Genomic DNA, 24,980 nt, shown 5'->3' with positions numbered 1-24,980 from the left:
GGCATAAAAGGAGTGAAATTACTAGGGCTATTAAACTGCTCTCTCGAAATTTTGAAATGTTTGACTTTTGGCCCCAAACAATATTGTTTTTAAAGATAATAGCGATTACTGTCATAGTTATAGCGAAAACACTTCAAAATTGATGACGTCACATTTTTTAGCTTAACTTTTAGCAATTCTGGACCAGGTAGCGCAAAACAAAGACCACCGCTAGACTCCCCGTGACGAGCTGCATCGAATCAATACCCATTTTATAGAAAAATATCATTTTTTAAATTTCACCCAAGTTGACCTGATCTTGACTGACCTTCACCACAACATAACCTAAACTGACACCAAAGGCTGCCTGACCCACATAATCGCATCTGGCATGTAAAATGGACCTTAAAACATGCATCACATATTTTCATATTGTGACCCTGCACGTGCGCACGTGCAGGGGTCGATTCCAGATCTCGAGAACGGCTGGAGCGATTGCGCTCAAATTTGGTACACGGTTACGGAGCAGTCAGACCTCTGTGGCCTGACTTGGTATCAGTGACCTCAAATAGCAAAATATGTGTTTGACGAGCCATTCCCCATACATGATTTTCAATGAAATGCATTTTACTCGATTTTACAACACATTTCTTGAAATGCCTGTAAACGGTAAAAATTCGACATTTGACCTGACCTGTGACGTCATCGGTTTGACCGAGGTCAATTAAATTGGATCACAACTACAAGGTAGTTCCTTGTTGGCGCTATTCAACACCGTTTGCTGCTTGTCGCTATGTTGCGTGGTTCTCGAGATCTTAGGGGGGGGGGGGGCAGAATGCTGAGTGACATGCATCTGAAACAAATAGTTACCGAACCGACACACAGGGAGGGATCGACTCTAGATCACATTGTGGTGCCGGAAACGGACCAAAGCGTGCCGGTGCGAGTTGTGCCGTTTCATTCAAGCGACCATGATTTGGTGATGGCCGACATTCGCGTGGCGCTGCGCCGTCACCGGCCGATTGAAATATCAGTACGGTCAACGCGCAACTTGGACCCAAATGCTCTCTGTTTAGACTTATTGGAAGCCGACTGGTCTGAACTGTACAATGAAAGTGACGATGTAGGTGTGATGTGGCAAAGTTTCATGAATGTGTGGCGTCCGGTTATCGATAGGCATATGCCGATGGTGACGATCAAACTGCGACACCCTCCATGCCCTTGGATAGCTGAGGACCATGACGTCATGGCATGTATGAGGGAGCGCGATTTGGCTAGAGCAGATAGGGATGCAAACAGAAACACCCCGCGCCGTGAGGACACCGAGGCGGAATACAGGCGCGCTCGTAACGCTGCCAAGGCTGCCCAAAGTCGGTCACGGTCAAATTTCTTTTTGACAAGCTATCGGCACTCGAAACCAAAAATTTGGACCGACATTCGGAAATTTTTGATTGCATCAAAACGTGACAGCACAGGCCGTAAAACGACCGATGTAAAATCTACTGAGTGGGCAGACGCATTAAACACTCATTTTGCATCCGTTGGTCCTGGTATTGCCTCATCGCTGGAGACGGTTGCTGCGGAGGGGCAGCGGTTGACGCCGCGGCCGCCGCGTGTCATTAGTGGCGCATTTCGCGTGCACCCAACTACTCTGTCCGAACTGTCGTCTGCACTTGCACAGATGAACAATTCAAAATCCAGTGGTGCCGATGGCATCACAGTGGCCATGCTGAAACAAACGTTTTCAGTTATCGGATCTCACCTTTTACGTATAGTGAATGCATCCATCCGAAAGGAACATTGCCGGATGAGTGGAAGCTGGCCATAGTGACACCCCTATTCAAATCAGGTGATGCGACTGATGTTAACTGTTTTCGCCCCGTGTCGGTTCTGCCAACGGTGTCCAAACTGGCGGAGCGGGTGGTATGTAATCAACTGGTGGAATATCTTACATTGCATAATGTTATTTGTCCGGAGCAACATGGCTTCCGTAGGGGTCACTCCACGGAGTCTGCTATGCTCGACGCTGTCCAATTCATAATATCGGAAACTGACAAGGGGAAAGTGGTGTCAAATATTGCGGCCGATATCTCCAAAGCCTTTGACAGCGTCGAGCATGGCAGACTCATGGATAAACTAGGTTGGCACGGTGTGGATGGGCACTGGTTTTCCGACTGGCTTGACGGTAGGCGTCAGATAGTAAAAGGGGGGTCACACCTCCTTCCTGTCACCCATGGCGTGGTACAGGGGAGCACTTTGGGAGCAATCTTGTTCTCGTTATTCACTAATGATGTCGCTTCCCATGTCGTTTGCGATAAAATTGTAATGTATGCCGATGACTCGCAATTTCTCAACAGTTTCAACAAAAACGATATGAATAGTCATAAACACAAAGTGGAGGATATGCTCTCCATCGTTCAGAACTGGTATGACCAAAACGGACTTAAAATTAATCCGGCTAAAACCGAAATGATACTTTTTGGCATGCCAAAACAAGGCATTGGTGGCGACATTATGGTGAACTTTGCTGGTGCGCAGGTGCGGCCAGCAATCAAGATGAAAGTGTTAGGCGTCACATTGGACCCCGAGCTGAAGTGGGAGGACCATGTCTCGATGGTGATCCGGAGATCATACGCAACTTTGGCAGGGCTGGCGAAATTTTCCCATTCTTTACCCACCGCAGTAAAAAAGTTCATTGTTGAGGCTCTGGTCTTCCCACATATAGCGTATTGCCTTACTGTTTGGGGTGGGTGCAGGGATGTCCAGCGGAAACGAGTCCAGATGGTGCTGAATCATGCTGCCCAAATCACTACCTCATCACGGCGCAACGTGCACGTCACACCGTTGTTCGCTGAGCTTAATTGGCAAAATTTAGACAAACTTATTGTGGAAAAGGATATTCTCACGATTCATAAGATTCTAAAAGACGGAACTTATTCCGCAAATCTAAAAACTCTTGTCGAGTCCCGCGCAGTCATATCAGCACGCAGCACCCGGGCCGTTGAAGCTGGGCAGCTCCAGCTACCCAAGGTGCGCACTGAACGTGCCCGGCGCTTCTTTACCTACCGCGCCGTGGCTAGCTGGAATGGAGCGCCACCAGCTGTCCGGGAGGCGCCGACCGTTAGGCAGTGCAGGAAGAATATCAGAGAGAATGCGTTAGTGTGATAGTTTGTGCAATGTTTATATCTTAGGTGTCATTGTTCGTTCGCCTTTTAGGTCGTTTAGTACCGCTCCATTTACTTGCATCTTTTACATATATTTCATGTACCTATTGGATGGTGATTTAGCTTACCTCAACATTTTATAGATGCTGTTATCGTGGTATTTTAATATTCTTATCGTGTTCTTGTATTTTACTTTTCTTTTTGTCTTTTTATCTATGCCCGAGATGTGAGATGATTTTCATGTATACTGACACTACAACGTAAAAGCCACTACGTGGATGTTGTAACGAGTCTAAATAAATAAATAAAATAAAAATGCCTCCCCCCCCCCCAGCAGGGCGCGTTGTTCGGCAGACCCCAACGGGGCGCGGGTTAACCTGATGTTCACCATAAAAGAACGGTATGATGCATAACCAGTATAACGCCTTTTAGGGCGACTAACGGAGCGAGCGAGAGGGTGGGCCTTGCACGTGCGAAATTGCGAGGGGGTACCTCCAACTGACTTGTGCACGGCACCGTACTAACCGGTCTCTAGCGATGTGCCAAATTTGAGCACAATCGGCCCAGCCGTTCTCGAGATCTGGAAGCGGCACTCTGCACGTGCGCACGTGCAAAATGGGTCCCAACTGACTTGTGCACGGCACCCTACAAACTGCTCCGTAACCGTGTACCAAATTTGAGCGCAATCGCTCCAGCCGTTCTCGAGATCTGGAATCGACCCCTGCACGTGCGCACGTGCAGCAGCACCCCAACTCTGGCACATGGATATGTATTGCCTAGTGGGTGCCTACCTACATGCCAACTTTCAGCGCAATCGGCCCAGTAGTTACCGAGATATTGCAACTATTACAAAAGTGACACCTCTTCGTTTTGCACGTGGCACGTGCATAATGGGTCACCCACATGCATCGGGAATAGTCCAATACTTGTTAGAAGGAATGAAGCTACCCTACAAAAATTACCGCATGTAAAAATCAAATAATGCAATCTCAGCTGAGTGACCCACACTACCATGTAGCAAGCGTGTCTGCATGTTTTTAGCTCGCGAACGACCTTGCATCGCATTCCAAAAGTTGATTTTGAGTCAACTTTCGATTTTCCTCGCTGCGAGGTCTGCGAGTTCTGCGAGGTTTGCGGGTTTTTCGGAGGAGTCGAATTTTGGTTCGTTGCGCTGGTATTGCGACTATATGTAAGTTCCCGAAGGTGTACCGGCTTCACTGCATTCATGAAGTTACCATAAGGGAACGGTCTAATCACTCTATGAATTAGTATTATGCCCGCAAACTCAAAACCCGCAAACTCGCAACCCGCATGCGAGTTCCAGTGTGGGGCGGCCTTTAGACTCCGTTTGCTTCGCTCGCTCCGTAATCAGACAACAAAAAATAAAAACCACTCCAAAACACATTTTTTGCTATATCTCCATAAAGGGTATCACATTTTTTCCAGTTTGTTCATAGAATGATCTTTGATGATCATTATAATGATTAAAATTCAATAGTGTCAAAAGTACCAGATAGCAGTGCCCTATTTAGAGCCCTGTTAGTTCTACATCTCTTATATCCATTACATTTTTCTGTATTTAACCCTCGCCCTGGCAGGGCAGTTTTCATAACACGGCCTGGCGGGGGGTCGATGGGACCCCCTCGCGATTAGCTCCCATGGCACTTAGAAACACCAAATTTGGTGGTTAGGTGGGCCCCCTGGAGTTCTCGGCCCTGTGCAAATTTGCTTGCTCTAGATCAATATTTAGGGTTTTTTGGGGGGTATGAATGTAAAAATTTCGCTAAAAACAGGTCAAACGTTTTTCGCTTAAAACTTTTGATCTAAGATAGAGCAAAAAGAAAAGCACCAGTGAACTCAGCACGTCAGGACGCGTCAAATGATACACTTTTTAGCTTGATTAAGTGTACTTAAAAAGTTAAGCACATCTAAGTACAACTTAAGTCTTAGAATGGTCGAAATACTTATTGCTTAACCCTCGCCGGACCTATTGGTTTTCTACATACGCGCCGGCCGAGGGGGGGGGCGGGTACCACCCCCCCCCCTCGCCGTTTCGCCCCTGGTGGAGCTAGCGCGTCGCGGAAAAAAAAACGAGCGTGTGCGCCGTTACGAGACGCAGAGATTGGTACCCGATTTTAAGGTCCCAGGTCAACCGGTGACCTCTGAGGTCAGGTCAAGTGCCCCAAGGTACGGTTCAGTTTTTGGTGAATAACTTCGCAAAAAACGGCCGCAGAGCCGCGATTTCGGCAGCATCGTGTTCGCCATGCTCAGGCGCGTCGAATGATATACTATTTGTCCGGGTCAGGTCAACTTGGGGTGTTGACCTCAGGTCAAGGTCAGGTCAACACCCCCAGGTCACGAAGTTGGTCGAATGAGGTCATGTCGCATATCATTCGATTCAGCAGGTCTTCCTGAGTCCATTGGTGGCTTTCCCGACTCGCTAGCTCAATTTGATCAAGAGTTATTGACGAAAAACTAACATGACCTTGATGACGTCATAAATGACGTCACGCAAGGTCAACATTGCAAAAGTGACGCATTTAACCTTGCAAGGAGTGCATAAAATCACGATTCTGTGTGCTCGAGATAGTTGGAGATCGTTCCCGGCGCCAGAATAGCAGTTTGTATTTTTCCCCATTGACTTAAAATGGTGAGGTCACGAAAATGACCTGACCTCATATGACCTTTAGGCAAAATCCGAGATATACAAGTTGTGGGACTCATAATGGATACTAGATCCTGCAAGTTTCATTTCCCTGTGACATCTCCTCTGGCAGTGAGGGCGTTGCGAAGTTGCGACATCTGAACACCGTGCAGAGGTTCACTTATGACGACATAGGTCAGTGACCTGACCTAACCCAAAAATGCGGTTGGTGTCAAAAGCTTCGGCTTGAATCAAAGGTCAGGTATGCCAAGTTTCAGCTCTCTATCGCCAGCGTGCTCGGAGCTATCGCGAAAAACCCCTATGGGGGGCGGCACCCGCCCCCCCCCCCCTCGGCCGGCGAGGGTTAATGTTGCATAACTATCATTCGACTCGGCTCTTCAAGAGGAACAGAAGGATACCATTTTGAAAGCTGTATCTTTATTTTGTGACAAGTTATTGGCACAAACGTCATTTGACCTCAGTTGACCTCATTGACCACCTCATTGACCTCATCTGTAATCTCTCCTAAGGCATTGCTTTCGGCACTGCACTGCTTCGCCACGAGCAATTCGATGCTAATTTCCATATTTTATTGGTGCTTTTACACTTGTTGTGCCATAAAGCCACGGGCGACGGGATGTCGGCTCCAACTGTCGCGGCCTGTGCTGCCGATCGGGCCTCAGTCCCTGCCGGCGCCGGATGGGACGCCGACGTCGGCCGCTGCCGATCCGTCTGTGGTCCGCCGATGATCGGACTCGTGCTGGACTCGTGCCATAACTACCTCCGATGTGACTCGCGGCAAGCTGCCGACGTCCATCTCAGTCGCCAGAATGCTGCCATCTGGGCCCTCTTTGCTGTCGGCGAGAGTCGCACTGCGAGTGGCCTAACCTCGACCTCCACTGACCTCGGTCCCTGCCGACACCGGTGGGACGCCACGTCGGCCGCTGCAGATCCGGCTCTGATCCACCGCCGATCAGACTCGTGCCATACCTACCTCCGACTTGATTCTCAGCAAGCCACCAGCATCCGTCTCAGTCGCCCGTCACAGTCACCAGGATGCTGCAATCTGGGCTCTCGTTGCTGACGGCGCGAGTCGCTCTGCGAGTGGCCTAACCTCGACCTCCGCTGACCTCGGACCCTGCCGACGCCGGTGGGATGCCACGTCGGCCGCTGCAGATGATGACCCTGCTCTGAATTGACGCTCCACTGGTCGTGGATGCTGCCGGCCCCGCCTCAAGCGCCGGTGATGCTGCCGCCTGAATGCCGGACTGGGCGCCTGGCCTCGATGTGCGCGAAACAAGCCCAAGCCCCCGCCCCTATGACCCATCCGGGCCAACCCGGGACTGGCCCCTCCTGTGAGGGGCCGGTCGGCCGGCCGGGCGTGCGGAGCGCCGACCTAGACGGGTCGACGCTTCGCTCGCCCGGTCGGTGGTTAGGGGGCACCGTCCGGGGTTGCTTGCCGGGCGGTGCGGGCGGGGGCTGGCGGCCCGCCTGGAGCGCCGGGGAGGTAGCCATCAGATCTCCCCGGCTGGGGAAGCATCCCCCAGCTCTCCCCAGGGCCGTGGACGGCACCGTCCCGGCCTGGCCAGGCGGGCCGCCGATGGTGAGCAGTGGGGACAGTCGTTTGGGCGATCACACTGCCCCGGTGGTGGCGTGAGGGGGATGTGAGATTTCTCCTCAGCTGCATTCACTGTATGCACTGTGTGAATCTAATGGCAATGGCGCTGCTCTTACCTACAACCTACTTAACTACTAACACTGACTGACCACTCTAACAATACTAGCATGTACATATCCTAAATCCAACCCCCTTCCACGAGCAGCGCCATCTATCTATTAGAACTGCCATGTACGCCATCTGTTTTCTGTTCCATGGGCTGCTCTCACTCGCTTTCTTTGTACCTGTTCAAATATACCACCGGTGGGAACCGGAATGAATGAATAAAAAAAATATTAAATATGAAATTAGGAGGTTAAAGGTTACCATGTGATTTGCTTCTTACTTGGGGATTGCACCAAAAGCAAATTGGTGATCAGTTTGCAATCAGTAATCAGTAAGTAATCAATCAGCAATCAGTAAATACATCAATGACATTGGGCGGTTGTAGATACCACCTAACCAAACCTAACCTAACCTAACCTAACATAGATTTGCAGATTAACGTTTCGGCAAATTTACATTTCAACTAATCAACATTTCGGCAAATTTACATTTCGACTAATCGACATTTCGGCAAACTGCCATTTCTGCAGATTGACATTTCGGCAAATTCACAATTCGACTAATTGACATTTCGACTAATTTACATTTTGACTATGTAATCGACATTTCGGCAAATCGCATTTCGGCAAATTTACATTTCGGCTAATAAGCATTTCGGCAAATTGGCATTTCGGCAAAAAGGCATGTCGGCAAATGGCATTTCGACTTTAAGCATTTCGACTTTTTGACTCGTCGGCAAAAAGCACATCGGCAAAATGTCATTCGGCGAAATGCATTCGGCAAAATAACATTCGGCCAATCGCCTTTCGGCAATTTGTCCGGACACCGGAAAGTTTAGTGACAATATCTACAGTCGTTTAGGAGATATCTACAGAAAAGGGCAGGGTCGCCGATGTTTCCTCCCCCCCCCCATACCGGGTGCAGGGTAATTCAGCTGCGACCCCCACCAGGGCGAGGTTTAAAGGCCACGGAGCAGTGGAATGTAAGTACATTCTCACCTGTTCTTTGACTGAGAGCAGCTGCAGCCTCTTGAGGTGCGTGGTATTCTGGTGCGAGTCGACCACCTTGAAGTCGGCGGCCGTTTTCAGTTTGAAGTCGCCCAGGCTGTCGACGGCCGCCTGGATGGCCTCCAGATCGGCCGGGTCGTCCGTCTGCCCGTCCGGCCGGCACGCCAGCATCTTGGTCCACTGCGGCACACGGCACACGGCACACGGACCAATATCAAGGGCACACGGCACACGGACCGATATCAAGGGCACACGGCACACGGCATACATCAAACGCAACAATATAAAAAGGCAGCTGCAATTACTCAAAAGGGATAGGTTGGCCTAGATATATTAACCCTCGCATGTGTGCGGCGTTTGCCAGCTTCTAATGTGTAGGGGGGGGGGTCGGTTGGACCCCCCCCTTGCCGTTTGGCCCCTGATCGAGCTAGAGCTTCGCGAAAAAAACGAGCGTGTTGCCCGTGACGAGAGGAAGCCGATGATACCCAATTTTAAGGTCCTAGGTCATTGATTGACCTTCCAGGTCAGGTCAATGACCCAAAGTCGGGAACATCGGGACCTGTTAGAAAGTCGTAAAGTGTAGCTGCTAAGGGGTTTTTCGGGGTGCTGATCACGAATATCGTGTTAGTTTTGATCACAGATGATGTCTTGAAGCATTTAGACCAGGTCGGGTCAGGTCAGGTCAGGTCAACCAGTAGGCGTCGTGACGGGTATTCGTAGTACGTGTCAACCGCCTCTGACAGCTTCGTAACATGTTACGAAGTCACCAAAACTACTTCGTAAATGTTCAAATGGTTGCTAAATTCGAATTCAGCTCCAAAAACTAGCCTAGAAACATGTACAACTCGAAAAAGTGACCCGAGGTCACCCGAGGTCACCAAAGGTCAATGACCTGACCTGACCTTCAGGTGACCTTGACACACACGGCAGTAACATCAAATCACATGTTGGAACGTTTGAAACCACGAAAAGCTTGCAAACACGCGGCAAGTGCGAGCCGACATACGCGAAATCGCGATTCCGGCCAAACATGGTCTCGGAAAAGAGGTCACAGGTCAAAGATCATTTGGGTCAGGGTCATGAAATTTTCAGGGTAGGTGTAAAATTGATCAATGCGAGGGTACTGAAAGTTTCGTTGCGATCGGCCGCTTTTTACGCGAGTTATTCGCGAAAAACCATGGGGGGGGGGGTCCATCCGACCCCCCCCCCCCCCCTACACATGCGAGGGTTAAAGCGCGACTAGGTAGAACAAATCTTTGAAACGTCGAGCCGATAGGCGAGACGTCTAGACGTCTAGACGTTTAACAAATCAGTTACAGGACCTCTGATAATTTCCTCCCTTTGCAAGCGAAGCAATTGTAAACACTGTCTACAGTGCGGGATAACGCATGTTAACCCTCGTCCGTATAGGGGGGGGGGTCAAACGGACCCCCCCCCCCATGGTTTTTCGCGAATAACTCGCGTAAAAAGCGGCCGATCGCGACGAAACTTTCAGTACCTTCGCGTTCTTCAATTTCACACCTACCCTGAAAATTTCAAGACCCTGACCCAAATGACCTTTGACCTGTGACCTACTTTTCGAGACCATGTTTGGCTGAAATCGCGATTCGGTGTATGTCGGCTCGCATTAGCCGCGCGTTTGCAGTCTTTTCGTGGTTTTAAGCGTTAAAACATGGTATATGATGTTGCTCCCATGCATTAGGGTGGGTGTCAAGGTCACCGGAAGGTCAGGTCAGGTCATTGACCTTTCATGACCTCGGTTCACTTTTTCGAGTTTTACATGTTTCTAGGCCAGTTTTCAGAGCTGAATTCGAATTTAGCAACCATTTGAACATTTACGAAGTAGTTTTGGTGCCTTCGTAACATGTTACGAAGCTGTCAGAGGCGGTTGCCACCTACTACGAATACCCGGCAAAACCCTTACTGGTTGACCTGACCTGACCTGACTCGACCTGGCCTAAATACATGAAGACATCATCTGTGATCAAAACTAACATAATATTCGTGATCAGCACCCCGAAAAACCTCATAGCAGCCACACTTTACGACGTTCTAACAGGTCCCGATTTTCCCGCCTTTGGGGTCATTGACCTGACCTGCAAGGTCAACCAATGACCTAGGACCTTAAAATTGGGTATCATCGGCTTCCTCTCGTCACGGGCAACACGCTCGTTTTTTCCGCGAAGCTCTAGCTCAATCAGGGGCGAAACGGCAAGGGGGGTCCAACGGACCCTCCCCCCCCCCCCCTTATACGTTCGCGGCTGGAAAAACACCAATACGGGCGAGGGTTAACACCACCTGCGGTTTTTCGCTAATACCTAAAAAACGGTGACCTTTCGCGCCACCGTTTTTGGGACACCTAACCTTATCATGCTTCTTTTATACACATGTGATACAATTTCAGACCAAGGCATCTTAACCCTAGCCGGCCGAAGGGGGAGGCGGATGCCCTACCCCCCCCCCCCCCCCCCCCCGCCGTTATGCGCTAGGCGCGGCCATAGCGCGGGACGCGACTCCAGCGACGCCTATCGGCAATGCCAGAAAACTAAGGTCAGCGAGAGCACGGATCTTGGTGGGTGATAGTGCAGCATGAAAAAATAGGCAAGCTACATGAAAATGCCGCTATACTATGGTGTAGTTCACCATCTAAGCAACATATTTATGTATTTTTATCCATAGCGGATAAAAATTGGATCCAGGATCTGGCCATGGAAGAAAAATGTTGGTCAGCGTAAGCACGGAATTTCGTGGAAATGAGCACAGTATGAAAAAATCGTTGAGAAAATGCAGAAATGTGTCGTAAATTTTAAGTTACATCGTTTTCTAAAAAATGCGGCCAAATATCCCCAACCTCCCCTACCTGGAAGCAGGCCACACCGACCCCCGCCGAAGTTAGTTGGTAGCACTGTTGCTCAACGGCGTACATTTCCTACCAGCCCATAGGGTTTACATGTTAACCCTATTCCTGGCGGGCTCCGCCGGGACAAGAAACTGGCGGGGGGGGGGGGGCGATTCGCCACCCCCCCCCCTGAGATCTCGGAAACTAATGGACGGATTTTGATCCGGTAATCGGCATTGGATTGCTCTCAACGTGAACTACATTTTAGACATTTTTTAATATCAAAAACGAAAAAACAAACCCCTGAAACCCCCAAAAAGCCAAAATTTTCCAATTTGGCAGAGTTTTCAAAAATGAGGTCTAGCTCAGTATTAGAGATGTCAATCGGATACCAACTTTTTGGTATACCGATACCAAACCGATACCAACTTGGTGTTTGGTATTTCAAGGCGAACGCATTTGGTATTTTGTTGGTTTTATGAATCCTCTCTAATGTTAGAGAGGCTGAGAATTTGGTAAAAGTTGGTATTTCCATCATATTCCCAAGTCGGTTCGGTTTCGGTATTTTTCCATGAGGTTTGTTGGTATTTGGTTTGGTATCGGTATCACGATTTTCCGCAATTGACATCACTACTCAGTATATAGGAAAGTCAGAGCAAAACGGACAAAAGCAGCTGATAGCTGAGGAAATTTCTTTTCGAATAGCTGCCAACAGATTTCAGCTATTTTTGATATTTGAGGCGCTAGGAGTCAAAAATCTAAAAGCGTATTTTTTAGTAACATCACTTTTGCGTCAATAACTTCTGAACCGTTAGTGATAGCCTGAAACGGTAAACGCCGTTGCAGTTCTCTAATAATTGCGAAACAAATGGTTTGTATGTTAACCTACTAAGGTCACTCTCAATTTTGACCTCAGGTCACGGTTGACCTGACCTGAGCAAGTATAGGCGAGTAAATTCGATACGTCATGACTAGGGAAACATGTTGTTATATAAAGAAGTGTTTTATCATATTTGTTTTACTTTTTATCAGTCAGATGCTTCCGAAACCCCGGAATATATATATATATATATATATATATATATATATATATATATATATATATATATATATATATATATATATATATATATATATATATATATATATATATATATATATATATATATATATATATATATATATATATATATATATATATACAATACGGGCTACATATATATATATATATATATATATATATATATATATATACAATACTAGGGAATATTGTATATATATATATATATATACATATATATATATACATATATATATATATACAATACGGGCTATATATATATATATATATATATATATATATATATATATATATATATATATATATATATATATATATATATATATATATATATATATATATATATATATATATATATATATATATATATATATATATATATATCGCATTTCGAATATGTAATTGGTGAACGACAAAATAGTCATACCAAAGTATTGTACTCACTTAGGCGATTCGGTTGATATGCAACATGACATACTTTGCTAGAGAAATTGGCATGACCTCAGGTCAAGGTCAGGTTAGGTCAAGAAAGGGATAATAGGTGACTTTCTTGATTTCAATGCTTCACTAAGCAGTATAGCACTTACAACTAAGGTAAACAACACTTTGAACATACTTTTCTGTACAAGGTATATGCAAAAATAGTATTTGACCTCAGTGACCTCGTGTGACCTGGTATGACATGACATCTCCAATAATGTACTCTTCATTATATGAAGACGATATGAATGTTTCATGTATATAAGTTCTGATTTTTACCCCAAACATATTAGTTTGAATCGTTTCCCCATTGACCGTAATGATAAGCATTGGTGACCTCAGGTCATGAACTGTCAAGGATATAAAAAAACGAAACATATGTTGCACATATAGGTAAGCTTATTTGAACCTGGAAGTTTGAACATATTTGCTCGAAAACTCTTGCTGTGGTGAGGGGACAAACTTTTTTCATGACCTAAATTTAGGTTGACCCGGTGACCTGACCTGAGGTCAGATCAACTCAAAATTTTCAGAAATGTTGCGTAAAAGCCTTTTAGGAAAAGTCAGAAAATTTGAGCTTCAAATTAGGAAGCGTTTCAATGTCAAAATCAAAACGCAAAATCAAAATCAAAGCGTTTGGGAGAAATAACCAAAAAACCTCAGGGGGGCTCCTGAGGTCCCCCCCCCCCCCCCGGCCAAGAATAGGGTTAAAGGAAAAGGGCCACCTTTAACATGGGGATTGAAACTGAGATAGCCATCTTGTAGCCCGTGTCCGAAAACCTATCTGTCTACCTCCTTACGGCCGATTTCGGCCTCCATTCGTAGTTATCGGCAATTTTAAAAGAAAATACGCCAGGAATGCGTCCTCATCCCAGGAATGCGTTCTTATCCGACAATACAGTCACCCGCGGCGAGGCTTTGGTTTTTTACCAATCAGCTCCAACCAGCTCATCTTTCACCAATCAGCTTATCTGACACAATCCGACGAGTCTGTCTTCTGAACGCTGATTGGCTTGAGTGTGACGTCATCGCTATGCCATCATACAGTAGGTGCCGTAGAGAGTATCAACATAGTACCAATATGTTAAATAGTTTTAAATACTTTTTCGCGAATTGAGCACTTCTGGCACCAGTTTTAAAAAGAAAATGAAAAATAATAATGTCAAAATGAAAAACAACGATATCTTCATATTTCACGAAGGTGGCCCTTTTCCTTTAAACCGCGCCCTGGTGGGGGGGTTATTTCCCCCCTCCAGACTTTTCGATATATCCCCAGAACCGCTGCGCCGATCGTCACCAAACTTTTAGTACCCCCCCCCCCCCCCCGGACATCAATTTTACACATTGTGACCAAAATTTTCCAAGGGCTATGATAGGTTGGCCGGAAATGACGTCAGAGTGACGTCATGTTCTGCCGTTTTCGACCCAAAAAAGGGATTTGCGGGAAGAGCTGTCAGGCCTATAGCTTTGCAAATACAGAAAAACGATAAAGACATAAAAGCTGTAGAATTGACAGGGCTACAAAACTGCTTTCTCGGGATTTTTCGAATTTTCGGATTTTGACCCCCAAAAATAAAAAATAGATTTTTTAAATATAACTAGTGACAGCATTACGCGCAGCGTAATAAAACAATTTTCATTAAAATCGGCCAAGTAGCGGCCGAGTTATGGCCAGAATAAATGTTGCGTCTCCTCTTGGCCGGCGGTGCCCTGTTCCGGTATTCATTGCCAAAGGTCATTGACCTGCCGGCTCTGATTTCGCTCAGTTTTGAAAGCGAAGAAACTGAGCCTAAGGCGCGTGCTCTCTGATCGGCTCCGGCCGCGGCCCAAAATGCCGCAAAGATGCACCCGCCACGTGCAAACCGCCGAACCCACCCTCACCAAAATTTAATGCGACAAACAGATGCACGCGTCCCGACATGCGTCGAAAATTTCACCCCCGTAGCCCGCACCGTTCCGGAGCAATAGCCCGCCAAGCGTGACTGACGCGTTACATACATACATACATACGTACAGACGTTTTGATTTTTTTATATGTAAACTAGAGGGACAGCATTACGCGCAGCGTAAAGAGGGACAACATTACGTGCAGCGTAATAAATCAAGTTTCAATAAAATCGGCCCAGTAGCGGCCGAGTTATGGCCAGAATAAATTTGGCGTCTCCTCCTGGCCGGCGGTGCTCTGTTCCGGTATTCATTGCCAAAGGTCAGTGACCTTCCGGCTCTGATTTCACCCATTTTTGCAAGCGAAGAAACTGAGCCTACGGCACGTGCTCTCTGATCGGCGCCGGCCGCGGCCAAAATTCCGCAAAGATGCGCCCGCCACGTGCAAACAAACCGGCGAGCGCACCCCCTCCAAAATTTAATACGACAAATAGTTGCACGCGTCCGACTCGGCGCGAAAATTTCACCCCCGTAGCCCGCACCGTTCCGGAGCAATAGCCCGCCAAGCGTGACTGACGCGTTTCATACAGACATTTTGATTTTTATATATGTAAATTGCAGAAAAATCCAAAAGGTTTTTGAATTTCGCAGAAACCGGAACATATGTGATAGTCCTTACCGCCTTCTCTTCACATACCAAATTTGAGATTGATACCTCCTTTTTTGGCGAAGTTATAGCGAAAAAAAAAACTGTTAAAAATGTATGACGTCAAATTTTCAAACTCAATTTTTAGCAGTTCTAAATCTAGACCCCGTAGCGCAAAACAAAGACCAACATTAGACTCCCCGTGACAAGATGAATCGAATCAATACACATTTTATGCAAAACTATCAACTTTAAAATTTGACTTTTTTTTACCTGACCTTGACCTTCACCAAAAAGTGACCTAGGCCGTACCTGATAGTCCTATAACCAACATTATTGAGTTGGAAATGAGAAATTGGCCATAAAACATGCATCGCACAACCTTAGTACCTAAAGTTAGGTTCATGTGACCTGACCTGTGACCCTTGGTGACCTGACCTGTGACCTGACCTGATATTGTCAGTGACCTCTTATAGCAACATATGTACTAGGCAACTGACGCCCTATCGCTGATTCTCGACAAAATGCGTTTTCTTCGGTGTTATAAGCGCATTCCCTAGAAGACCCGTGAACGGTGAAACATTTCATCTTTGACGTGACCTGCGACGTCATCGGTGACTCCGAGGTCAATGGAATTTGGTTTCCTTCGACAAATTTGACAGGCCTTTCGAACACCGTTTGAATTTTGCGGATCCGTCCAGTAGTTTCGGAGATACGAGGGGGGGGGGGTGCAAAAAATAGCCCCCCCCCCTCCCACCAGGTCGCGTTATAAACAGACCCCACCAGGGCGCGGGTTAAATGGCCTATTTTCGGCGAGCGATATATCGGCCAATATTTGAAGAAATCAATGGCTCTTAGTCTCAGATGATAGATCGACGAACTTTCTTTCGACAATTCCTCTTCCATTTTTCACGAAACCCAGCCGATCTTCTACGGCGTACAGGGCAAAGATTTCTCTGCACGCCAGCACCCGCGAGGCGCCTCTCCGGTCGTCGGCGCGCAGTCCTCGGTAGCGCAGTCGTCGGTAGCGTTTCGGACTATGGATCCGAGGGTCGTTAGTTCGATTCCCAGAAGTGGCGCGCGATTTTGGCTTAGATTAAATGTTATGTAGATTCTTAAATGATTGTATAATCGATAAATAATAGCTAATCTAATGTATCTGCCCACTAACCTGCCTCCTAAAACCTGTTATTTTAAGAAATTTAAGAAATGAATGTCACGTGCGCGTCATGACCATAGGCGCGGGAGCCGGGGGGGCAGTGGGGGCAGCTTGCCCCCCCCAACTCTGGGGCCGTGGGGGCGGTGCCCCCACAGCTTTGAGACGGAATACCACACTTTTTTTTGCAAATGTTTTCTTTTTTGTTGAAAAAGCCGGGGGGTGAAAAATAAGTGGCCTAAAACCGGTGAGAAAACTAGATTTGGGGGTACCCTAGGTTGATCTCTATTATGGTGTGCCCCCCCAGTCGGAAAGTACTTCCCGCGCCCCTGGTCATGACTGCCTACCAATAAAGGGACTATCCCACCTTCAAAAAAGTACCATTTAGGATTCGGAATTGTTACTCATGATATTGTGACGAATTCTGCAAGTTTTTACGCGTTTTCATTGTATACTTTTTGAGATATTGCGACTTTTATATTTCATCGTGACGTCATTTAGATCGGATCTGGGACGTAATGAAGAATTTACTTCATGTCAATGTGGGGGAAATTTGGCAGCAAATATAGGTATTTGCTCTCAAATATGACGCGGCTCATACAATAACCAGTGTCTCTGATTAGCTTATTCGTAAACCAAGTGAAACTTCACATGCGTGACAGGCGTTCAAAATGCAAATGACGTCATCAAATGGCCGTTAATAGTTAAGAGATAGGGCCTTAGCTAAGGCCCACTTTTCAAATGAAGGGAACGAATTTCTTTAACACCACGAAACCGAGGATATTGCGACCAGGATATATAGTGGTTTCTGAACCTGGCCGCCAGCTTGGCTATCTCAGTTCAGAACTAATGCAAAGGTGGGACAGTCCCTTCAACGCCACCATATTCTAGTTTGAACTAAACTTTTGCTAGTCCCGACCACATATAGTAGGTTTTCTAGTAGTTATCATAGAAATTCCTACCAAAATTCGTCCTACCCTTCATCAATTTCAATTTCACTAGAAAGCAGCTTTGCTTCATCAACAACGGCTTCGGTTGAGCGGCTTTGCTTGAGGAAAATTAAAAACAAACGCGCAAAAGGGTTTTTGGTTTCTTATTGGTATCTTGGTTTTTGTTTGTTTGCCTTGACAACCAGCAAACAAAAACGCGCACAATGTATGAGGAAAGCCTTATTGAGTTCTCCAGCTTGAAACATCAAAGAATATTACCCAATCAGAAGCAAGCATTCTGAAGAGCTTTACGACGATTCGCGCTCCATCTGCCCGTGTCGTCTCAACATGCTGCTTGCGGACAATCTTGAACACAATTTTCAAAAAGACCAATCTGTTAGGCGAATCCGTTCCCGTTAACTTCAAATCTAGGCTTTTTCTTGCTGACGTCATACACCTCTGGTCATATCTGGTAAAGACCTTGGCGATCTGGTAAAGACCATCGAAATTGCTCTCTAGCGCTGACAATTTATATTTTTGAGACAAATGGCTCCGGATTATGTGGCTTTAGCATATAACGAGCAAAACTGCTATCTGAACCCCATTCTCCATGTTAGACATTTACATGCCCCTTTAATATACCCTGGGCCACGCAAGCATGAGCGCTGATTCAGCGCACCAGGTCTTAAACAAAAGCCTAAGGAAGCAAAAGACAACAGAAGACTTCAGCGACAGCGTCGAAACCAGGGTGTTACAAAGTATCATATTATTTACATATTCGCAATAATGTCAGACCTCCGTTAATCAGGCCAACATACATGTACTCACGTGCTTTACTTTTACATTCAAAATTTAGGAAAATCAGTGTGTGGAACTGAGGAAAGTGTGAATAAAATGCAACGAAGAAACATGGATTATTAAGTCATAACATAATGGCGACGAGGATGAGATGAATTTAACGTTATAAAGTAACGTAAACTTAGAGCGCCGATTAACGTAACGTTAACGCTACTAAAAGTAGGTAACGTAACGGAAATTAAAATGGCATTAAGTGTAGATGCCCCTCAGAAATATAGGGAGGGAGAAGACTTTGACATGTGGATAGATTCCTTTGAAATCTATTTATGTGCGTTTGGGATCGAGGAACCAAACGGAAAAGAGCTTTGATGCTACATCTACTTGGAACCGACATACAGCAGCGGCTGAAAGACATCGACACGGTCTACGAAAATAATTTAGAGGGAACCGATGAGTACGAGCGTACCAAGCAGCAGCTGCGATCGCTGTTAAAGCCACAGGTCCGAACGATTTACGAGAGAAATATCTTTCATAGCATGAACATGACTGATAACGACGACAACGTCCGAGAATTTGTTGTGCGTCTGAGAAAGCAAGCAGATAAATGCAATTTCTCGAGGGAACAGAGAGACGAAATGATCCGGGATATAATCATAGCAAGATGTCCCCATCAGACTTTGCAAGTTCGTCTGCTCGAAGCCCATAAACTGACTACAGAAGACGCGGTAAAAATCTGGGAGTCCTATCTCCAAGTACGGACCCAATGCCAAAAACTTCAAGAGACCAGTTGACCGGTCGACCTTGACAGTTGACCGGTCGACCTTGACCCGGCCGGACGTGTTTGCGGCCGCTCCGTCCGCACGCGCGGCTGGTGGAGCGAGAGCACCTGGCCAGCTAGTGTTTTTGTGTAGCGTGAGTCGCTTGTGGGTCTAACCATGACCAAAAAGCGAAAGGCGTGTTCTCCAACAGAAGGAGGACAAAGTGAGCTTTGCGAAGAGTTGAAGAAATTCATCGTGGAAGAAAACGCGAAATGTGTTCGTGAGATAAAGGCCGCGAGTGACGGACGCTTAGTGGCGATCGAGGAGTCACTGTCTTTCACAATGGACTCGATCACTGCGGTGTCTAACAGGCAGTATTCCGCTGATCTGGACATTGTCCAACTGCGTAAGGAGACAGCCCACCTCAGACGGCGAGTTCAGGAGCTGGAGCTGGTGGAGGATAAGCGACAACAGGAGCAGAGGCTGGCGTGCCTGTTTTTCTCCGGGCCAGCGGTTCAGACGCACACCCAGCGGGACCAGGCAGTGAGACAGATTCGGTCCGTGGTGCAACAGTATCTGAACCACACTCTGGACGACAGGCAGGTCAAGACCGTCATAAGACTGCAGAATGGAAAGATACTGCTGGAGTTTACCTCCTTTGCAACAGGTTCCGACAGAGACATCCTTTTCCGGTCGAAGGCAAGGCTGAAGGGTTCCGGCCTCTTTATCGCCGAATCACTGACGCCACGCAGGCAGGCCATGTTTTTGGAGCTGCTGCGAATGAAGAAGGATCGGATCCATTCGGTTTTTACCCGTTCTGGAGATATCCTCGTGTGCCGGTCACGTGGATCGGCACCGATACGTATCGCTGACCCGGAGGCGGTACGCCAGCTCGCCGGCGGTGAGCCGCCGGAGCGCCCCGACCAGAGGCGCGCCCAGGGAGAGCGCGGAGCAGCACCGCCATGCCCCGCCCCTAGCGGGGAGCGGAGAAGTTCGGGGCGGGCAGCGACCTCGCCTCGAAGCACCGACAACAACATGGCGATGGAGACGCATGATCCCGTGGATACTAACAGTCCGGGTCGTCGGGGTTCGTACTCCGGGCCGTCACGTGTGGGGGCTGCTGACGGACTGGAATCAGCAGATTCCATCGGAGTGCAACGCCAGAGGACCACATCGTCGCTTCTGGAGTGCGCCCAGACACCATCGGTTCGACTGGTGCAGCTGTCTCCGCCGCTCCATGAGGTGCCGTCTCCGGGCGCACCTGCTGAGCTGCTGACCGACGCGGCTGATGGCGGCCGCGCGCCGCGGCGGCCCCCCGCTGCCGCCGTATCGGACGCGCCCTTGGCTGTGACGTCAGACACTGGTGGACCTGCTGGGGTGGCGCGGGATTCTGATGGGGATGGGGACCATCGAGGGGCGGCGAGTGCGAGCTCTCGGCCGGCTACAGATGTCGCCACTGTCGGGTCGAGCAGGACCGGATCGGGGCGCGGTCCTGCTGGTAAGGACCGGTCGTACGGAGCTCGTGAGGCGCACCCTGCCGCTCCTGGTAACCCGGCAGCTGGCTCGCGTTCCAGAGATATCAGGGAGTATTTCTAGAGAGAAGAGTCGGGCATAACCAGTGTAATGATCGCTCTAACAGTTACCCTGTTTTGCTGTTTTTCATATTTGAACATACACAATGTTTCCGTTCTGTTTTTCTTTATGAAATGTTTTGAGAGCAACTTATTCGATAGACTTAAGTCAGGAAAACCCGTGTTTCTTGCACTAGCTTTCATCGTAAGTGTTTTGCTTATCATGCTGTATGCGTCGCTAAATTACCGCTCGCGTACCCCTCAGCTGTGTTTGTTAACTGATTTCTTTGATATTTTTGTTAGTAACTGGCATAAACTTTCTATGTTAAAGCGGTTTGTCGTCCAGCCTGCCGGTGGCGGGCGCGACGTTTGCGGCGGCGGCGGTGGCGGCGGCGGCGGCGGCGGCGGGGTCTGCGCTGTGGCTCCTGGGCGCGGAGGTGTGGAGGGAGACAACGTGATGGGCGGTGAGAGAGTCGGCGTCGGCCCCTGGCCGAGCGCCCCTCGTGCGACCTGGATTTGTCGCTGCCGGCCTAGTCGGGTGGCCCCTCCTGCCCGTGGCCCTGTGCGCACTATATTAGTTCACGGTCAACTATTTTCTTTTGATGTATCTCCTACCGTTCATAGCAACAGCTGTCTAGCTGTGTATATCCTGGCCTATGTCCGAGCTCAAAGTTGCGACATTTAATTGTAGAGGCCTAGGAGGTCAAGTTAAAAGAAGAGACGTTGTTAATTATCTGCGAAAGAAAGATTATGATATATTGCTATTGCAAGATACACACTTGACAACACAAACAATTCACAACTTTAACCACCTCTGGAGAGGGAAAGGTTATCATTCTTGTGGCTCATCAAACAGCCGGGGCACATCGATCCTGTTTAAATCCAACGTGCAGCATGAAATAATCCATGAAGAATATTGTAAAGACGGTAATTTTGTCATACTAGTTTGCAATATATTTCCAAACACTTACACATTCGTCAGTATCTATGGCCCAAATGATGACTGCCCCAATTTTTTCGACCAGCTCCGAATGAGGCTGAGCGAAATTGGATCGGAAAATTTATTAATCGGAGGGGATTTTAACTTTGTAATGAATTACCTACAAGACTCAAATTACTCTCAGCAGAATAACCCCCGTGCCAGAAATGTATTTGCTAGCCTCATTGAACATTTTAGTCTGTTAGACACCTGGGATGAACTTCATCCTCAAACGAGAAGTGCCACCTGGACTCGTCAAAATCCATTCAAATGGGGACGGCTAGATCGACTATATATTCAGGAACATTTGTTGAATCATGTTACGGAAGTTAACGTTCAAACAGGGTACAGATCAGACCACTGTATGGTGTCACTGAATTTGAAGCAGCCTAGAAAGAAGAGTGGTCCTGGGCTTTGGAAGTTTAATGAGTCATTAATAGACGATGACTCATACAACACCTTAGTGGTGAAGGTCACTAATAGTGTAATAAAGCAATATGCGGTTCCAATTTATAGTGATTGCTTTATATGTGATCCAAAGAACTTTAGTGCGATAGAGTTTATCATAAATGATGGGTTATTTTATGAAACCTTACTTATGATGATCCGTGGAGAAACAATACGTTTTTCAAAACAAAAAGCTAAAAGAAATAGGATAAAAGAAAAAGAAGCAACAATAGAAGTCAAAAGATGTGATGCATTGTTCAAGATGAATCCATCACATGAAAACCTTCGCCGTCTAGATGATGCTAAGCAAAATCTTGAAAACATGCGTAAACCTATGATTCAAGGCCTAATAACTAGGTCTAGAGTAAAATGGTTCGAAGAGGGAGAGCGATGCACAAAGTATTTCCTGTCGCTGGAAAAAAGAAATGCAGTAAGGAACTCGATACAGTCGCTCAAAATAGGTGATTCCATCATTAATGATAAAGAAGAAATAAATAAGCACTTTTCAAAGAACTTAGAAGAAAAATATAAGAAAAACAGCAACGCAAACCCCACCACGTATCTCAGAAAGCATATTACGCGAAAGTTAAGGCAAGACCAACGAGATGCTTTAGACATGCCTCTAACGTTAAACGAATTACATGGTGCTTTAATGAGCATGAAGAAAGGCAAATCGCCAGGATCGAACGGCTTCACCTCCACCTTCTTTAAACACTTTTGGGAGCTCATAGGAGTATTCTTGTTTCGCGCTACAAACGAGGGACTTCTTTTTCAAAAAGTACTGAATTCGCACAAGGAAAGCATCATCACGCTTATACCAAAACAAGGGAAACCTATGGATTCAATCAAGGGATGGAGACCAATTTCGTTACTTAATGTAGATTTCAAAATAGTTTCTACTGCAATTGCAAACAGATTAAAATCAGTATTAAGTTCATTGATATCTCCCTCGCAGACGGCTTATATCCCGGGTAGATTTATAGGCGAGAATAGCAGGTTGATGTATGACGTCATAGAGCACGTGAACAATGTGGGATCGTCTGGCTGTGCAATGGCTATTGACTTCGAAGCTGCCTTTGACACAGTTTCCTGGCAGTTTTTGCTAGAAGCGCTTCGTTATTATAACTTTGGACCATTTTACGTAAAAATGGTAAAAACGTTTTATTTGAATTCAAACAACCATGCTCGTATCCTGCTTGACGGAAAATTAGGCGATAAAATTTATATGGAAAGAGGCATAAGGCAGGGTGACCCGATATCAGGCTACCTTTTTAACTTAGTTGTCGAGCCCCTAACTAGCCAAATGATAAAATCGGAGATCATAAAAGGAATTGCATTAGGACAAGGAATAGAGGCGCGTGTTTCGCAATATGCAGATGATTTGATAGTTTTTTCGCAGTTGAACCAGCCATCAATAAGAGGGGTAATCAATGAACTTGAACAGTTTACAAAGGTCTCAGGCTTACGAGTTAATGTAGACAAAACTAAATGTTTACCGATTGGTAAAAACAAAGATAATGAATGCTTAAGCAATCTAGGCGTAAATGTAGTCAATGAGTTAAAAGTCCTTGGGATTGTTTACAATAGTACAAATAACGACATTGAAGATAAAAATGTAAGTCTCGTTATCCCTAAGTTAGTGCAAGAGATTGCACAGTGGAGACGGCGAAAGCTAACACTTCTTGGCAAAATCACTGTGGTAAAAGCAATGCTATTATCGAAGTTTGTACATCTTTTCACATCTTTGCCGAATCCATCTTGGGATATTATTAAGAAAATTAACTGTTTACTGTTCAATTTTATTTGGGATAGTAAATCAGACAAAATAAAGAGGAGTAAACTGGTGCAAGACTATAATAGCGGTGGAATCAAGATGGTAGAATTAGAAGCATTCATCAAAAGTTTAAAAACATCGTGGTTACAAAGACTGTACTGGTCAAGTTGTGACGCAGTTTGGGCAAGCCATGTCAATAACAACTTGCCATCCGTTGAAAAGCTTATCTGCTTTGGTGTCTCTAAATTGAAGGATGTGACTGCAAAACGCTTTAAGAATAGGTTTTGGAAAGACGTATTAAACGCATGGGTCTCGTTCTGTGCCTCAGTGCATCTCGCCCCTTCCGAGCTTCTGACAGAATCTCTGTGGTTCTCCGACCACACGAAATTCAAGAAATCTATAGTGAAGTCCTGGGATGAAAAAGGCCTACGTTTTTTGGTTGACCTATTCAATAGAGAGACGGGAGCGTTGCGTGGTAGGAGCGAATTATGTGAGCTGTTTAACGTAAAAATGACATTTTTATGTCATGCCTCTCTTGTAAGAAACATCTCAGCGCTTTCGATAGCCGCTCAAGAGGTAAAAAACGTAGCACTCCCAATTATGCCTTTCAAATTAACTTTAATAGGGAAAACTCGCAAAATATCACACGAAGTATATAAAGTATTAATAGCCAAACTTCAAAGTAAACCGAGCAATATTCAAAGCTCAGTCAAACGTAAATGGATAAGAGATGTTCAAATACATGAAGAGACACTGGACGATGTCCGTCAATCAACACGCAGTACTTATTTACAATCATTTCATTATCGCTTTACATCTAGGATAATGGCAACAAATATTTTCCTACATCGGATAGGAATAGCTGAAAGCACACTTTGTTCCTTTTGTAATTTAAACGACGAAACACTAATTCATCTTGTATGGGAATGCGATGTGACGCAAAAATATGTCAAAGAGATCATCGACCATTTAAAGCACAAGTATGAGTTGTCGTTTAGATTTACAAATCAGTCATGGGTTTTTCCACGTGTATCTATGTTAGGATCCTTAGGTACGCTAATATCTACAATAGCGAAGTTAGTAATATTCAAAGCAAAATATAACTCAAGTGTTCCACACCT

At 46.3% G+C, this 24,980-nt stretch overlaps 1 protein-coding gene across 1 annotated transcript in view; it reads right to left on the bottom strand.

The window, feature by feature from the left end:
• Positions 1-24,980, bottom strand: part of LOC122378485 (cilia- and flagella-associated protein 44-like) — a 229,857-nt gene that overhangs the window by 54,928 nt on the left and 149,949 nt on the right. Inside the window, exon 24 of the mRNA XM_043359594.1 lies at positions 8,509-8,697. Coding sequence (XP_043215529.1) covers positions 8,509-8,697 — 189 coding nt within the window. The remainder of the gene's footprint in view (positions 1-8,508; positions 8,698-24,980) is intronic.

The sequence above is a fragment of the Amphibalanus amphitrite genome, unplaced genomic scaffold, assembly GCF_019059575.1.
Source record: "Amphibalanus amphitrite isolate SeventyFive unplaced genomic scaffold, NRLGWU_Aamphi_draft 000060F_arrow, whole genome shotgun sequence".
Taxonomy (NCBI): Eukaryota; Metazoa; Arthropoda; class Thecostraca; order Balanomorpha; family Balanidae; genus Amphibalanus; species Amphibalanus amphitrite.
This window is presented reverse-complemented; position numbering and strand designations above follow the sequence as displayed.